The 19,640-nt window shown below is 33.0% G+C and overlaps 1 protein-coding gene across 1 annotated transcript; it reads right to left on the bottom strand.

The window, feature by feature from the left end:
- Positions 1-8,199: 8,199 nt before the first annotated feature.
- Positions 8,200-18,024, bottom strand: LOC105337539 (WW domain-containing oxidoreductase). Its single transcript, XM_011442277.4, has 8 exons — positions 17,671-18,024; positions 14,237-14,322; positions 12,373-12,580; positions 11,229-11,263; positions 10,618-10,812; positions 10,121-10,271; positions 9,827-9,959; positions 8,200-9,024 (listed from the first exon to the last, which is right to left on the bottom strand). The coding sequence occupies exons 1-8, from the start codon at positions 17,744-17,746 to the stop codon at positions 8,907-8,909; spliced, it is 1,002 nt and encodes a 333-aa protein (XP_011440579.2). The 5' UTR covers positions 17,747-18,024; the 3' UTR covers positions 8,200-8,906.
- Positions 18,025-19,640: the final 1,616 nt, after the last annotated feature.

Genomic DNA, 19,640 nt, shown 5'->3' with positions numbered 1-19,640 from the left:
AGCAACTTTTTTTTTAGTTGCCCAATCATATGGAAACTTTCTCCTATTTGAATCGTGAATAAGAATTTAAAACATTTAACTGAATCAGAGCTGGCTGAACTCTCGCGCCATGAAGATTTTGCTCATACACGTACAGTGTAGTAATTAAAATGGTGTCGTTCAAGTTAAACCAAGTAATGGCATTTTGGTAGATACTAGTACGTGAGGTTTATGTTACTGGTTTTCTTTGAGGTTCATGCACTGGAGCCAAAATATGTATGAGGCATACCGGTGTGTCGTACTTCAAAGCTTGCCTTCAATTTCATTGAAATTGGTGCATTTTGACTGTTGATTGTTGATACAATTGTAGGAGAATTCATCAATATCGGACAGTCAAAGTTTTATTTTTTAGACAGCAAGAACAAATAAAAAAGTTTAATAAAAAATTATTATACATTAAAACGCATCACATTTTTACGTTTATGTGTGTTTCGCTAAAAATTAAAGGTTTTCGTATTTCAAGGGAACATAAGCACATGTATGATATAACAAGTTTAATGTGAATTCGGAATATTACGACTTGGAAAATTAACAGAATCACTTTATTATTAAAGATTATGTCGTTTTTAAATTGACACCTTTCAACGACGTTTAACAAAAAATCCTGACCATTCTTCTATAAAACAAGTAATTGTAAAATTTGTATACAAATTAATTATAAAAAAAAATGAAGACAACAAGCATAGCAGAATAAGAAACCAAATTCAGCATATACTGATTTAATGTTAAAATAGATCTTGTTTTAAAGCAAGTTAGCAAGACATTTTACATCATTTGTTATATAGAACATAGTGTGCAATTTATCTTCTACTTTCTTTTTGGGATTAGTCTAATATTCCTGTGGGTTTTTTTGCATACATTAATTTTTTTTTTATATCGTATCATTAAAATCAAGGAACTTATATCAACATATTGCTGATTTATTGGATATAAACCATAATAAAACATGTTCTGCAGATTCCGAACTGTTACTGAAAATACAATGGAATTCAGACTATGGAATCTATTAATATAATGACACACGGTGTATCGAGTAATCTGTTTTGGGGTTTTTTTCCCTCCGTAAAACATTTTCGTGACGACGTCGGAACGTCTGCATCATGCACGTGTTTACCGGAGATAAATGAGATCGGAAATGAAAATGGTTCAAATTATCACATGGATGACCGCAAAATCTATTATCGTAAAGATATGTGGGTGATATGTTTAAGTTCAGCCAGGAGCCAAAGAACGGCATACCATTTTAATTTAAACGATAATCTCAACACTTATATTTATAATATTAAGGACGCTCTTCACACCTTGCATTGAAGAGTTCTAAATCGGTGATATTTCCGTGCAGGTAAATACGATTTATATTTGTCGTAAAACAGAACAATGTTCTACAGAGATGAAATGTTTTATAGTCCTCAAACAGATCATCCCCGCCCCCCTCTTTGTGATTGGTCATTTTATGATGAAAAAACTTTTAATTATTAATAGTGTCCAACACAATTGAGGCATCAGTACTTAGATACCATAAAGTAATTGGCATTAAAGTTTAATGCTATACAGAAAAGTCCCCATATTTCTGAATGTAAATGTTAAATTTCATTTTTTGGTGTGATATGCTTATGTATGAAAAAAAGCTGTCCACTAAAAAATTTAAAAAGCGGTAAAATTACCTATAACACGTGTGACTTTTAAATGCATGTATCGTATTATCGCTAAAATATCAAAAGCTATAAATGTATAGCGACACCTGTTGTCGAGGTAAACTTTATCACACGGCCAATGAATGCTTCAATAGATAATGACAGAGACTGACGAACACACCGCCAATCAACGATGTCGGAGAGCAGTGACGCTGAAGGGAATTTGGATTCGCGCCGTCAACATGCATTGATAAAATTGTCATGATTCAGCATCCGTTCATAAGTGGCCATTGTTAGATAGCAGGGAATCAGACGACATTTTCTCACGTATCTCAAATGGCGTGAGCAACAACTACTAATTGTAATGGTCTATTGCAAATTAGTTCAGTTCAGTTTATACGCTCAAACTAAAAAAGTGGTACAAGAGAGAGAGAGAGAGAGAGAGAATACACAAAAAAAACCGTCAGAGGTAGACATACAGGTACATTTTCATAGAGGAAAAAAGATATGAATAAAAAAGGAGATATTAAAGAATCAATACTTATATGTAAGACTATGGTATAATAAAGGATCAAAATAGGGGAACAGACAGCATCAAAAATATTTGAAATAAATACACACACACAATTTTCTCAGAGATTTAGAATAATATAATAATTGATTATGAGTTCAGAGAATTTTTTTTTTAAAAATTGGTCTTTTCTAATTTTTGGTGTTTTAATATTTCTTCCTAATTTCTTCTAGGACCGAACATTCTAAAATTTATAACACAATAAACATAGTCTCTCATTGAAAGGAATATTATACACTGCACCATCTGCCTGTCTCTACAGGAAGATGATGGTTTGATGTACGAAATTTTATTATTTTCTTACAGTTTTACAGATAAAATATCGAGATATTTCTGAAAGCCAAAACCAGTGGGTAAAATTTTATACACATCACCTCTGGAAGAACAATTTATATCACTGGATTATATTTTGACAAATTGATCTTTTAATCTTTGATTTACGAGTACAGTAGCAGTTAACAATTTTATATTAACAAAATCATTGTAGCCCGCACATATTCAAAAGTCTTTAAATACAATCTATCCATGGACTTGTTATTAAAATGTTGTGAAAATATATATCTGTACACTGTACATACACATTTGTTCTCATGGCTTATGAACATTTTTCCCCAATATGTAATTATTCTTGTAAAAACAATAATATATAAAGGGTAGCAACCTGTTTCGCCATATATCATATTTGGTGTTGTGCTTCTTAAATTAAGAACTGTTTTCAAAAATTTCAAATGTACACGTTCAATATCTAGATTTTCAAAATCCCCAATTTCACAACCGTACAGTAGAATTGGTGAAACAACCTTATCAAACAAATAGAATTGACAATTTACTGGTATTTTAAAATGTCTAATTTTTCTTATGACACCACATATGGCTTTTTGAGCCTGTTCACACAAATGCATTTTTGCTTTAGCATTTGATAATACGATACCCAGGTATTTGAATTCTTTAACATTTTTAATAACTTCTCCTTTATAATAAAAAAATCTTTTTCGATGTTGCAACTTTGGAGAAAACCATTATTTTTGTTTCATCGACATTAACATTAAGATTCGACCGTGTATAATATTTATAAAATTCGTTGAGGTTATTTGTGGGTCTTCCACAGATTCTGTCATTATGACGGTATCGTCGGCGAAAAATAAAAGAAGTTTTAAATGTAGCTATAGCTCGTTTTCAATTTCAATTACTTATGCTTTGCAATCCAAAAATGTTACTTTCCAACAGAAAGTTTTCTAGGTCGTATATGTACAAAGAAAATAAAAAAAAATTGAAAGGTTTCTCCTTGCCTTCCACCTGCGTGGCTTTCAAAACATTCGAGGAAATGCCATTTAGGGGCCTCCGCATTGGCCTTGCCTTCTATGAACGTTAACAACCCGACAAAATTCCGTAGACAGTCAATAAGTATAAATAATATTGGCCTATTTGTGGGGAGGAAGATGGGGGTTGAGGTAAATGGTAACGCAATTACTCGCTATTGTTCTCTTTACAATATTCACTAATTTCATTTAAGAATAAGTACAAGTTTTCTAATTATTCTTTGTTATTAATTAATAATAACAAGACAAATGGCTGTTGATGGTATTTAAAGTTCTCGGGTCTATAATCATATTGCACATATTTATTGCCATTACATAAATGTCTAATTAAAACACTACTACACCTGCCAATTTTTAAAGTTCATTTTTATTTTGACATTCATTTGAGCACCTGCAATGAATGACCTAGACAAAGAAATAAAAAAATTTGATGCAAAGTAGATAATTTAGAAATATTGAAAATTTGTCGATTTTTTAAAAAAAAATTCCTAAAAAACATTTGGCAAGAAAGCTGAAAATCCTCAGGTATTGTAGATTAGAGAATGTTCAAATCATGATCCTGGGGGTTTGGTTGTGCCACAGTTTTTGAATTTATACATTGAATAAATAGAAGAAATTAAAACAATTTGGCCAGAAAAGGCTGAAATATGAGGAATCATTCTCGAATAGTGTAGATTCAAGTTTACTCAAATCATTGGGCCACAATGGGGAGAGGGGGATTTACATAAGAATAAATAAAGTAAAATCTTTTAAAATGATCTTTCCAAACACTGGAACAACAAAAGGAGCTCAATCTTTAACATATGAATATGTAGAGGATAACTTGTGACAATAATATCAAACTGTCAAACAAGATCTACTCTTCTTAGTTGTTTAGATATTTGTAATTAAAACCCAAAAGCTTTTTTTATTTAAAGTTATCATAATGGTTTTTGTTGTTCAAGTGAGCGATGTGGCCCCTGGGCCTCTTGATCATCAGTTTATGGTACTTAAAAACTCAAGTGACTTTTTAACTATCTGTTTTGTCTGGCGTCGTCCCTCGCACTTCGTGCAGCGTGTGTTTACATTTGAACATTCCAACTACTTTTTGGGAGTTGATTTTAATCAACTCTCCTATGCAGTTACTCAGACAAACCGAAAGTGAAACAGTGTTTGGACCTCAGCACAAATCATCGCTGCTGACAAGATTTAGTTCTTGAACATAATTGATACATTCGATGTAATGAATGCTAAAGCATTGTTTTTCAAGGAAACTTATTTATAAATACCTTGAAAATAGTCAGATTTTAAATGGTACGAACAATTTAGATATTATTTGTAGTCGTATGTATTCCTACGCCAGAGTTCAATATAGTCTCGTTCAACTCGACGCTCGGCTGTCTCCGTAAATCTCCGACAAGCAGAGAGTCTCTCTTGCTTGTCGGAGATTTACGGTGTCAGCCGAGCGTTTGGTTGAACGAGACTAGAGTTCAATATTGCTTGGATTCATACAATTTTCGAGAAATATTTCTATTACTAATGCATAGTTTGATTGAATTAGTTTTATCTTTAAGTATTATTTAAGATGATTCATATGGGGGTTTCTCGACACTCTATACTTATGGGCATGAAGCAGATAAACTAAGGGAATAGTTAAGAAGAAACAAGGATGTCTCTACTAAAATTGTTCAACTCTGAATTGAGATTCGGGTTTTGGTAAGGAGGGATGGCTCAATTTGTCATATGTGAAAAGTGACTATGCATTTATTGGTTCTTTTAAAGTTTCCCTTTATATTACGGGGGCATTATACAAGTAGACTGATTTAGATAATTAAGATGAGCTAACTTTGATTAGATGACTTTACCCCAAATTATGAAAATATGACCATGCGTGGGTGGGGTTGGAGGCTCAACGGAGTGGGGTTGGGGGCTTAATTAGACTCTGGACAATTATTGCAAAATTTTCCAAATTTTTTTTTTCTACAAACTGAATGCAGGGTTAGAATAAGCGAAAGGGGAGGAGGCTCTTTCCCAAAAAGTATAAAAAAAAAAAAAAAAAAAAGAAAAAAAGAAGTATAATAGCAATTGATCACTGTTAACAGTGAAATTGTCGTGTTATCTGAAGAGAAAAGAAATTCTAATAAATGATAAAGAAAAATTAGTAATATAGGGTCAGACACGTATTACATGAAGTTTCATCAGCTTGCGTTAATAGTTCTACATCTATGATATCAAATCAAATCTTATCAGATGAGTAGTGGGTCATGTTTGTTTGTTTTTAACAGAACACGTATGGGTCATGTTTGTTTGTTTTTTACAGAACACGTATGGGTCATGTTTGTTTGTTTTTTACAGAACACGTGTGGGTCATGTTTGTTTGTTTTTTACAGAACACGTGCATGCTTAATAAACCCTCAATTCTACTGGCTCATGAACCTTCATGATCAGTTAGTTCACTATATAACAGCCATGCACTCTTTACTCTTGACGAAAGTTGGTCATTTTTCTGATATAAACGATAAAATAACAAGATCTTCGGCGTTTTAGCTGTAGGATGTAATTTGTGATAATATTTTTACATAATAGAAGTCATGAGAGAATGTTAAGCAAATGCTTGCTTTCAATCATAAACAAATTTTTAACGGCAAATGACTTTCGGAAATTTACAATTTACCTAAAATAAATGAAAATAATAATTGGGTAGCGCCGCGTGCCATATCGAATACCATTCATTTCCACCCAATGTAACTAGCTCTTCGAATGTTTATTTCAAACAATTAATGGGATGTCAAACTTATGACGGAAAATAGACAAGAGCAACCAACAAGCAGGCTCCAGACGACACCCTGCAGGAACCATATGTAGATTTTCGCGTAAGTTGCAAAAACTTGCAGCTGGCTGACACTTGTAATCAATATCCTGAAGTTGTGTATGTTTCTTATTGCTGTGTAATTTATGTCATCATACTTTTCAAGAATTCGGTAGCTCATTATGTAAATCTATAACTAATCGGAATCGTGTCGTGCCCTAAGAGGTTTGAATTGCTCAATCCGGCCTTTTCTCGTTTATTCTCTCCTATAAAAAATATGATGTATGCTACTGATCAGCTAAAGAATAAAAATAATGACTGTGCATGCAAAATGTCAATTAGGAGTTAAGAAAATAGGTAAGAAGTTTATCATATGGCTGACTTTCGCTAAAAATACGAGGCAATTTGTTTCAGCCGACTTGAATCTACATGTATATAAAGATAGTTGCAAGTGACAGTGAAAATTTTCCAAAAGAGATTTGTTACTATATTTGTCAATTTTTTAAAAGTATCCTGAACTATATTACACAAGACAAACCAAGTACATGTATGTCAAACACACTATCATTGCGATCAAACGGAACGAAGAAAACAAGGAAATTGGAGTTATCTCTCTTATCTTATTCTCCAAATGGCTCATCAGATACAAAGAATACATAATATACTTATATAGACATAGTTTGTAGCAATATACGTATTAAATGCATCAAAGTATTGACTATTTATCTATTACCAACAAATTTCTGAGTGTTCTATTTTCATCCTCTCAGACAAAATAATAAAACTTACTTCATCTTGGTTAACGCTTTCTACAGATCAAAGAAGCTTAAGAAAATTGTAATTAAAAGGGGACGATTGCTGTTTGGATATTTTAATTAATACCAACAAATTTTATTAATTTATATTTGCATTATAATTTTGAATTTGCTTGATTTTCATTGCTGTTTTAATTATTTGATATCAATATTACATTTTTTTAATAATCATCTATAACATTGAGCCGGATAATTATGCCAGTGCCAAGGTGGCATTTTTGCACCCGCTTAAGATGCAGTTTCGGAAAAATCCATGTATACCAAATGATAGACCATTGTCTAGAGAGTATATAACCATTTTTGTTTTTAGTGTGTTTCACCTGACAGGTGAGATATTTACCTTTAAAAACTAATATCCCATAGGAAAATGATAATTCCCATAGGATAATTGGTTCTCATACAGGAAATATTGACAATCCTATAGGATTTTATAAAAGTCCTGTAGGAATGATATTTCCTAAAGGAGAATGGTATTTCCTGTAGGAATTTGATTCAGAAATGTAGATTTCCTATAGGATATTAAGTTTTCCTATCGGATTTTATCAAATCCTATCGGATTTTATCAAATCCTATCGGAATTGAAATTCCTATAGGAAGTTCTTGTATTCCAATAGGAAACTTCAAATTACCTATAGGAATATTGTTTTTCCTATGGGAAAAATTATTTTCCTATAGGAATTTATTTTTGAAAGGTAAATATCTCACCTGGCAGGTGAGATACAATGATAAAACAAGGTGGATTTTAACTCTTAAAGCAATGGTCTATCATATGGCATATTTGTAGTTTTCGTTATATGCAGCTTAAGCGGGTGCAAAAATGCCACCTTGGCACTGGGATAATTATCCGGCACAGTGTTCTATACTTAATAAAAATAACTAAATTTCAAGTAGAATTTTCTAAGTACCAAGCCCTATTCACATATGCATTCCTGATTAAATTAATTAAATGCGTAAATGGGCAGCGAAGTCTTCAACAATGAATAACTGAAAGTCAAAACCCTTAAATGTAAATAAACAATTCTAAAATCCAAGGTCATGATAAAATTTAATAATAAATGACAACAAAAATGATCACAGTCCTATCGCACACCATCGTTTACAAATAAATATTATTACTGAGCTAGATTACGACATGACTTATAATTTCCAAAGGAGGACGGATTAAGAGTTATCAAAACTAAGTATCGTGCTTGAAGATATTGTGCAAAAATCCAGTAAGTATCAAAATTATAATAAAATAATTCTCTCTCTCTCTCTCTCTCTCTCTCTCTCTCTCTTACGTACACAAACACCACATAATATAATACTACACTTGAGACTTTTACAAAATGATATTGTACATGAAATACAGTACGAGGTAAAAAAAACACATTAAAGCCTCTTAATTATTTTATTTATATACTGAAATTTAATAGGATAATCTATGCATCAGATTTTTATAAAAATAAGAATCAAGTGTGTCATATATAAATGAATATGTTTGTTTTAGGTATATTTAATTAGTATTCATTGAATTAAAATGATAATATATCGTTATACACATCCAAGCTTAAAAGTTTGGGAATTATCGTTCATTATCTTAAACCTGTATATCCAAAGGAAGCTTAATGAATAAATAAAATTTCCCATTTAAAACAAAAACATCGTGTTGTTAAATGAAATTGGTTTTGGTTTTGGCCAGCAGCGCGTTGTTTCACCGAACAGTATGACGTCACTATGAACACTATACTTCCGTCATCTCTAGTGCTTATTGTTCGTTTCCACCTTAACATCCAGAAGTTTGTCTATGTCTGATGGTATATACTTCTTTAAAAGTTCTCGTGTACAGTTCCAGAGAAAGTTTTGGTATTCGGGGTCCCTGAAAAAATCAAATAGATATAAGTATAATGTATGTACGTTAATGTAAACAAATGTATATGTATTTTTAAATCTTTTGTCCAATGAAAATAGATCATCAGATAAATATAGGATCTCTCATGATTTGCGATGGTATATGATTTTTATCCAACGAGTTGTGTGTTTTCTATCCCCGAGCCTTGGCGAGGGGATAGAAAACACACAACGAGTTGGATAAAAATCATATACCATCGCAAATCATGAGAGATTCTTTTTATCACATGTTTTACCAAGTATTTTGTTAATCCCAACTTTTCTGTAAAAATTGTGATTGTGAGCCGCACAACACATTATTTACAACACGTCAACAACGTTACGCATGGAAAAAAAGTTCCTTGAAGTTTAACAAACAGACATTCATTTTCGAACATTATTTTATGAATTCATGACAAATAACTGAAACAACATTAAATGTTTCAAATCTATATCTCAACACCCCTCAACTGAATTAATTATTTACTTTTTCATTCTACGTCAATCAACCGTCTAAACCTACGTAATGATTAACTATGACGTCACGTGGCGTAAGAACACACAGTGGAATATCAAAAATTTATCCCATGAGTGATATCCACCGTATATTGGGATAAACATGTGATAAAAAAGATTATGGGATATTTTTAATGACCAAAAAAACTCAGTAAAATACTCAGTTGCAATCTTGCATTGTCTTACGGATACAGAATCCCCCCCCCCCCCCCAAAAAAAAAATATCATGCAGCTGCAGTTTGCTTATTCTGAAGACTGGAAGGATAATGTCTCACCTGCCGGCTTTACTTGGCCAGCTCGGAGCAGCTCGTGAATGTTTGTAATATCCACGACTAATTCCTATAAGTTCCGGGTTTACAGCCGCGTACACCGTGGTCGCACATCCCGTGTGCGGGGTCTTTATAAGTCCTGAAATTCGTGTAATTAGAGTCTGTTCACACCTTTCTATCATTTAGAATATACATGTATTTTTTTCATTAAATTTCAACTTATATTACATGAAGTTCTCAGTAAATTCAAAATGTATTGTTGGAAAATTACTTTTAAAGAAATACTGTTTATATTCATACCGCAACAGTTCATGCAAAATTGTCGAACTCCGGGCTCTCCTTCCGGTAAATGATTCCGGTACAAATCCGTATCTACAACTCCGGGGTTTACACAACACACTTCCACATCCGAGTGAAGCAGAATCTTATCGACGCAGTACATCTGCATAATCTACAACAGCAATTGTCATTATGGACATTGTAAATTCCGTCATGTTTTCACATTCTGAAGTAAAATACTTAATTCCCCAGCCCAAATATACCCATATATACATGTAGTTACTGAATTTAATTTATATAATCAACAGCAAAGTAACGCGAATGAGCATTATTGTTTGTAAATGCGCGATCTGATTTTCACGCATAAGTCGTATAAAATTGACCAAAGGTTATTGGATAAAACGAGTCATGTGATTGCCTTCTACATTTGTCTTTCCGTAGACAGCTAGTAGCAAACCCTAATAAGTAGTATTGTATGCAACTATACGAAGCCTGCTATAAATTGACACGGTTCCCACCTGGAATAGCTTTGTGTTGTTGTAGATGGACGTTGCGTCGTATGGCGTGGATTTGCCTTGCTCTGCCAGCACCACGTCAAACTTGGCCTTCTGGTGGGCCTCACTACAGACGAACACGATGCGGCAGTCTTTGCCGGACTTCATCAAGATCGGGATCAAGTGAGCAACAATCAGGAAATGGCTAAGGTAGTTCACCTGTATACCAGAAATGGAGAATCATAGGCATTATAACAGTTTGTATTTAGGTACGATGTATGGAAAGAAATTGCAAACAAAGATTAAAGGTGCGATGACGTATTGAAAGGCAATGCAAACGAAGACTAAAGGTAATCAAGATATATGTACTCAAAAACTGACTGCGTCATCATTAAAGTTGGATAAGTTACATTCAAAAAATAAGTTGAATTCACATGTGAAGGTTAATGTTGAAGTTTTGTTACAAACATTGCACTGTAGAAAGATATGGAACATGTCGTCATTTTTTAAAGTCTTAAGCAAGTCACTCTAATCAAGTGTTGTGGAATCGAGTATCTAAAAACAAAAAATTAGTGGTTGATCCGTTTAGGATTGTGGCTATCTGATAAAGGTAAACTATGAAAGTAAATTTGTACCTGATATGTCAGCTCAAAGTTATCCTCTGTCATTACTGAAAAAACAACAATATTCAAGTTGTATATATATGCAACTCTTAAGTGTGTTTGTTTTATGTAGTAAAAGCACTAAAACTTTATATTTTTAATTGCGAAGTACATAAAAAGATACGTTGGATTTTACCACGCAATGCTAGTAAAATACAACACTGCATGATTTAATTTAATTTTTACTAAAAATAGATATGACATCAAACCTATCATAGGAAAGTTTGGCGGGGGTCAAACTGAAACTTTTTTTTTAAATTGCCAAGTACATATAAAGATACGCGTTCGGTTTTACCACGCAATACACTGCATGATTTAATTTAATTTTTACTAAAAATAGATATGACATCAAAAATATCACAGGAAAGTTTGGCTGGGGTCAAACTGAAAATTTGTCCTAGTTGAGCAGCCGATAATTCAATGAGATCAGTGGCATATATAAATATATATATTTATATACACACACAACCTGTTTCTTTTTATGTACTTTTTAAATTACATGAACCTGAGTGTGTTTTTTGTTTCTCTGTCCAGTATTGTTTGTACGAAATGATAAATGATTTGCAATCGATGTCTTCATTTGTTCACCAGTTAGAAAATAATTTCTTTACAAATTGTACCACAAAGGAGACTAAAGCTGTGAAGAATACAAGTACTTCTTTTCAGAGTTTTTTTTTCCATTCTGTTTACCAAAAACGCAAAAAGAGAGCATCTAATTTATACAACAGTACATGCGTTATATTTATCATACTCACCATAAATGTTTTGAATGAGATTACGCTAGCTTGGTTAGGTTAACAAATAAAAGGCATGTAATTTTCTATTTCCCCCTTCTTTGCATTGTGAATAATGTGTGCGGGGTCATACATTGGCATCAATCATTCCATTAATTTGCTCCTTGGTACTTTGCTACAGCTCAGAAAACATAGTTGTAGAAAGACGAAATTCTCATTATCTTGTCTCTATTACGTTTTATCTCAAGGTGAAGACTATTTGCTTATTTGCTATGTAGCTAGATTGATTTTAGATCTGAACAATCTCTCTCTCTCTCTCTCTCTCTCTCTCTCTCTCTCTCTCTCTCTCTCTCTCTCTCTCTCTCTCTCTCTCTCCTACCCACCTTTATTCTTAGAGTATGTACCAGCGTTACATATCAGCAGGTTTAGCCTGTCGTATTTCGCCTTAAAGGTCTCTATGAACTTCATGGTGGAGTCCAGCGATGCCAAGTCTAACTGCATAAATTCCACGGTCAGATGATCGTCTCTGATGATGTTCGTTGAATTTTGTCTCTTCTCCTCTTGGAATTCTGCATCCATCCGCCTCATTGCCTTAATAATAAAAATAATATGATCTTGTTTTATTTTGTTTGTCTGTTGTCATGTCAGTAAATAATAGAATATTTCAGTTGCGTTTTTAGCGGATGCAGTCGAAAAAGATATATGGATATAGCTAGAGTTATTTACAATGATCTACAATTATTACGATTGGGGATGTACATGTATTGTTCATGCATTATATTTATACGAGATGTATTATCCTTTTTAAAAAAAAGTTCCATGTCCCAACCATATTCGAGTTACAAGTAATTAATTTACGATTTGTTGTCATACATTGGGATTCCACAAACATTCTCATACTCTAATTAACGAAATTCACTAAAATATAAAGTGCGCAAGATCAAGTCATGTGACATCATTTTGAGGTCGGTTCAGTGACGTAAGTAAATGACCACAGCCCGTCCTAGTTAATAATATACTACGGGAAGACTCGGGAAATGTAGATAAACACTACTGACAACTGAATAGATTTCTGTAGGTTTGACATAATTTATGAGTGACAAGTCTAAACCTCTTTTAAGGAACTGAAAAGGGGTGCAGTTGTTTGCAAAAGACATAGACATATGGTTTGTACATTGTATTTTTGTATTTTGACAGAGTTTAAAACGTCCTTGGATAAATGTCTTAACTGTGACGTCTTTGTTTGAACTAAAAAGATGTTTAAGAATGGTGGACGTCCAGGTTTAATGTTCATGTTACGGGCTTTTTGTGGTTTAGAAGTTAGTAATGCTATAGACATTTTATACTTTTGTACTTTTCTTCAAGGTTGAATAAAAGAAAAAGAAAGATTATGTTTGTTTGAGTTTTGAGTAAAGCTAACTAATCTGTATGCAACCCTCGTACATCTATAGAAGAAACAACCACCATTTATGCCACAAATTAGCTAAATTGGATTCAACGCCTTAAATACCGTCATTAATGTATTATATGCAAAACGTATGTTTTGTAAGGGTTTTTGAATGAATTTACAACATCAAACTTCATTGCTGAAAACCATCTTTTTCGGGTCCGTTTTTTAAAAACAAACATGCACGTGAAGTCGCCTCAAATATTTTAAAAAGAAGCAAATGACACGACTCAGATCAAATGCTCGAATAAATGAAAGCAGTGGATTTAATTCAAAAAGGTCGTTGCATTGTTGTGCTAATGAACCACATGGTGGTAAATATGATTACTTGCAAACAATAGACTTACTAATTGAAAGAAAATAACGATTAATTCTGACGAACATGCAAAGTGTGCCGCAGTGTTTATAGAGATATCGATATGCTTGAATTGACTGAAGTTCGATCTCTTTCTTATTCTATCTACCCAATATCTTATTGATATATTGATTCATCAAAGCGGGATGCGAAAAAATTGTCTAGGTTTGGAATGATTATAGCTCAGTGTTACAGTTTTATTCCGTTCAAATGTTGATGATTATACTGATTTTGAGACTACTTTTCTTTTCAGAACTTGTTGGGATTTTACATGAATGCAAGATATAAAGTTTAATACAAAAAAGTTAACCAAAGATTCGTGTGTTTAAAACTGTCTGATTTTACTGTTTTTAACAAATCTTTTTTTTCGAAAAAGACGTCACAAAAATATTTTATTTGTCAATCATTAATCAATTAAATAATTTTTGAGTCAAAAATCTCAAACCTCGTTCGCTTTCTGTTGGTCTCTACATGCTAAGATAACCTTGGCTCCCATCATCGCTATGTACTTCGCCGTCTCATAACCAATTCCTGCAAGTACAACCACTGAATTTTAATTGATTACTATAAAACTTATTAATAAAGAACACGTGTCGTAAAATGAGATTTATTGAAGGAAGTTTTACATTTTCCATTCATTGTTATATAGAACCATTTTAATAAGGCCTTGGACTTTCAGAAGGACGTAACAATCTATTTCTTGCGTCAAAACAAGTTAAAAATGACACTAGATTCAAGCGAAATGTACACCAATTGCGTAGCCAAAGATCAAAAGCCAGACATATCTTGTTGATTTCAAAGAGCCATAGCTGAGTGGCCAGCAATTAAATAGACAGGCTTACGTCACAATGCTGTTTGACACCAACTACCCAAAGTCCAAGCTCTTGTTAAAATGGTTCTAAAGATGCAGAGCGAGATATTATTTAAAGTATATCCATAAAGCTAATGTATTGAATTTCTCGGTTTAAAAAAGAACGGAATACAAAACTATTATAACCTCCAGGAAATGAAGAATTCTATTCAGAATAATCTAAATTTCATTAAACTTTATTTAAGCATTGAATGCCTATAGTTTGGACATAGTCGGTCCTGTAACATACCAGGCTGTGCAGACAAATTGAACCGCGCATTAGCTCATATTTATATTTACTTTAATTTTAACTTTATTCGATATATCTTATGTATCATTGTTTTAAAGCCATCAAAACGCTACTTTATCCGCTCTTGTCCGTGATGGAACAGTCATAAACATACCATTTAGTGTGCCTTTGCGAATAAAAATATAGTGTTAAAAACTTTGCCGTGAAAACTCCTTTTCTGAGAAAAGTTAGAATGATTTAATGAACACTTTTTTTAATTTATACATTAAATTTGTTAAGGAAGTTAGCACGTTTTATTAAATCTGACAATAACATACCTATTCAAAACGCGTGATGACGTTTACTTGTGCTCATACGCCGTGATCAGGTTTCACATGTGTTAAACGTCACAGATATCCTATGCAAGCATTAGGGAAAACATACACTGATTATATATGGGTTAAAAATATTGTCTGTGGCTAAAAAATTTGCTGATTAAAATATTAAGGTAAATTTAATGGGTTCATCCCCTGTCTTCCAAGAAATTTATAAAACATACGATTTGACAGAACAATTGATATCGACAATATAGGAGCAAGAGGCAATTGATTTTCTTGAACAAATAAGTATTTTTATTGGTAATAACATATTACCGAAAATTAGTTTAACCTCACGTTTTTAAAAAGCTGTTATTAAAATTTACCGTAACATAGAGTGGGTTCTGCAGGTACATGTAAATAATCTTATGTCTTTGTTGACAAAAAATATTGATTAATCAAACGTATACAGTTAACCCACGTTCTTGATATGCAGATTCGATTTTTGCTTTAGAGACAAAAAATCTCTGGGAAGGTTTCCTGAAGGTGGAATAACACATCGTCGCAAAATGGCTGACCTCTGATCGAAACGACGTTTCGTTTTACATGTATTAAAATGATTTTATCGACAGCAAATTGCAACTTACTCCATAGCCGAGTGGGTAAAGATCGGACAGGTATCGGGCTTGTGATGGCAATGCGAACTGCCTTCCGATTGCCGCATGTAATCCGTACATCCTGAGTTCGAATCCCGCAGGGGCTTTTGCTGTTACTTACTGAATTAATTTCTTTGAGATATTCGATATTCATTTTTTATCCCCAACCTGCATATTTTATTTTTTTTTGCTTATTTGACATACGTACAGTATAATTATCATTATATATCTTTCATAATCAATTAATTAACTGTCAATTCGACATACTTTTTCCAGGTGTGTTATTCCAATTTTAGTTATCAATGATTATAGATATTGCTCAGTTATGAATACAGGAAATTCTTCTTTTTGTCGTCTATTCATACTTGTACTCAATCAGACGTATAGAAATCGTCCTTGACCTTTCATTGAAATAGAGGTCAAGGTAGTTCTCCCTGTCCCATGCTATCACGTAGACAGATCAATTAATATACGGATAGATAGATAGATAGATAGATAGATACGTTACTCGGACAGCCTCTAATATATCGACATTACGACGGGAGCTCCGGTATTGAATGCGCGTTGTCTGTTACATAGGTGGGATTTAAACCTTTATTTTGTAAAAACTCGGGAACAATTGGTATTGTGCTGGTATTTGTGTTTTTCATTGTACATATGTAGGTAATATCATAACCCCGGCAAAAACGATTTTTTCCCCTATGCTAATTGGGATGTCAAAATAATTCGTTAAGTTTTAATTCAAATATAGGGTTTAACACATAGCATAGTTTAAAAAAAATGCACAATGTTGTATTTAATTTAGGGTGAAATAAATATGCCTCTTCTTACTTAGAAACTTTTTAACATTCATGGTACGATACAACCCACAGTTCAAATCTTTTAATCCGTATTTATTTTAGAGATCAGAAACCTATAAGGACTTTGCATAATAGCGTTTCTCCGTTAGCATTAGTATAATTCGTTAATTTGTCATGAACTTGACAAAAGAATTAAGGAAATACACATGCCTCCATTAAAGTGCATACTACTTACATAAATCTCTCTCTCTCTCTCTCTCTCTCTCTCTCTCTCTCTCTCTCCAAATCAATGTTTTCCCAATAATACGCAATTTTTCCTGACTAAGTCTTGATAAAATCAATTGAGTTTAGTTTCTTCAGTCTTCAAGTGTTCATTGTTCTGGCCATAGCCTTATAGAGCAACACAATGACAAAATGATAGATCCAGGTTTCTGAGCTGTTGTTGTACGGTGTATCGATAAAATCGATATTTTTTTTACTCAGAACTGCAGTAATTTGTAAGAATATGATCCAGGATTTTTTTTTTCTAAATTAGGAATTCATTTTGTTTGTCAACGATCAATCTTTCATGCATTTTTTATCAGAGTCTGATACCCAGAAAGACTCTAAGGCATGGTAATTTTCGATCGTGTATATATATCATCTATTCAATTTAAAAACGATTTTTACGTTTGGCTTGAATATATATGTAATTTGATAAAGTAATTTTAGATATTTAAAAAACAACAATTTTTTTCAAGTCATGACAGAGACATTAAATGTCCCTTTTTGTAATTCAGAAGCTTCAATTTTAATGGCATTTCAAATATATTTTATTGGCACTATAATTTGAATAAACAATTTAGCATTTCCCTATTCAATAAAAGTATACATATTACAAGTGTAATGAATACATATTTCCATAATGATGTCTTCAATGCCTACAAAATAGTTTGACTTTGTTTGAATGAAGTGACTAGAAGGTTGTTTCGAAACAGGTGAAAGGAGGATGAAAAGGAGAGTTAAAAAAAGGGTAAAAACCCCTTACCTGAGCTTGCTCCAGTAACTATGACTACCGTATCCCGAGGTAGTTTTACCACGGGGATACTGGGTTTGGATCCCATATCTCTCTTTCCAGTGAGGTTGTCACGTCATTCAACAGAACGTGTTGCAATATTCACGGAACAGAATCACCCGTATTCCACAGAAAACACACACAAAAGATAATCCCCAAAAAACGTTCAGTATTAGAACCCAATGTACAGGATATCTAGGGTAACGAAAGACTAGGAACCTTTCATATTGGTTTCTTGCTTGTTTCTATCGAGTTCCAGCACACGTTATAGCTAGCAAATGAGCGCCGATTGATCGCTTGTCATTTGTAAATACCCTGGGTATAAATAGCTGAAAGCTCCTCAGAACTGGATCACTGATTTTTATTCTTCAGTAATAAGTCTGAGCAAGCTTACTGTTTAAACATGCCAGTTTTAAATTCGGGTATTTTAATATAAACGTAATTGTAACGCCAGCTCAAGACCAAAGACCAAATGTACATTAAGGTTTTAATTCATTTAGCGATCGCGTGAGATTTGAAGGGCTTATTTTTTTTTTTAGGTGAATGGTCTAGTTTTTTTGCACTGGTTCTACAAAGAACTCAAGTTCAAATGTAATGTTTAGCCACTTCCTCCCAAAAAAATATTTTTCTATGTACATGAGCTATGCAAACATTTTGTCACGTTTCGCATGTAAATACATATGTATGGCCCTTTTTTAAAAATTAAATTTGTCTATGGTGAGGTTATGGTTAATATTAAATGTCATTGACATTTTGATCCATTCTTTATTCGTTTTAAGTATTTAAACTTTCTGAACAGATTGTGTTGGTTTACAGGTTGTGAACGGTGCCTCTCTAACCAGTATACACCCAATTAAACAAACCAAAGTCTGGAGGAAATAGAAATTATAAAGACAGACTGCGACTTTTATCCACATCTTGGTGAAATCTGCTTTATGCTTATTTGTATAGTAGTTTATAGTAGTTTACTTCATACGCGGATTTAGAGGGAGTTGGGGGTCAAGATCCACCATGGAAAATTTAAATTTAATATTATTTATGTAGTAAAATACCAAAAATAGGTATCAGACCCCCCCCCCCCCCCACGAAAAACAAACTTATCTCTCGGACCCCCCCCCCCCCTTGAAAAATTATCTGGATCTGGCGCATATAATCCCCATCTGCATGCGAGAATATATAAGAATTCATTCATATAATATATACTACTGTACTATAATGGCGTCTGCAGAGGTTGCGATTGTCTATAAAAGGAGTGGCAAGATATTTATCTATGAGCTAATGCTATTCTAACCTCGCCGCGAACAGTGTCATACGCCATTTTGTATTCTATTTGAACTATATACACACTATCTTTAAATTTACTCAATTTAATTATTTAAAATAAACTATAAGTGTCTCAGTATATGAACGATTTTTCATTAAACCCTAGAAGCGCATGAGCCATATTGCTCACCTGAGCACTTTGCTTTGACGAGAAAGATCAGAAGTCTAGAATTTACCATGTGCCACTACTGAAGTTAACATTTATCAATAAAAAAAAGAAGATATAGAACCATATAAAACAGGATGGGGTCAGATAATGACCCCTGCGGTCCTCTTTACATATAGTCCTGTTCTGTTGAAATTTCTAGATACAAAACTTGTGTTATGTCAACTTATGTTAACATGTGCATGTAATGAAAATATTTGAATAAAAATAATTAACGCAGAGGGTTTTTTTTGCACTTCACATGGTAGCAAGTAAAACGTATGAGTTCAAAACACAACAGGATTCTAAATCTATATACATTTAATGGATGAATACTATTTACATACATTAATTTGATTTTTGGTTCGTTGTAAATAATAATAACTACGATATTGACATAAATATAGCACTAGATCAACAGAACTCAATAAAGTATTATAATAGTCCGTACAGTGCACCGCTTATCGAGTTTGGA

Source organism: Magallana gigas, chromosome 9, assembly GCF_963853765.1.
Source record: "Magallana gigas chromosome 9, xbMagGiga1.1, whole genome shotgun sequence".
NCBI lineage: Eukaryota > Metazoa > Mollusca > Bivalvia > Ostreida > Ostreidae > Magallana > Magallana gigas.
This window is presented reverse-complemented; position numbering and strand designations above follow the sequence as displayed.

What these genes read in the sequence shown, in the direction of transcription:
- LOC105337539 (XM_011442277.4), bottom strand. Translation starts at nt 17,746, where the DNA reads ATGGGATCCAAACCCAGTATCCCCGTGGTAAAACTACCTCGGGATACG. An exon ending in TACATACTCTAAGAATAAAG is followed by an intron (nt 11,264 to 12,372) that starts GTGGGTAGGAGA and finishes TTGTTTTTTCAG; the next exon opens with TAATGACAGAGGATAACTTT. An exon ending in ACTTTGAGCTGACATATCAG is followed by an intron (nt 10,813 to 11,228) that starts GTACAAATTTAC and finishes TCTGGTATACAG; the next exon opens with GTGAACTACCTTAGCCATTT.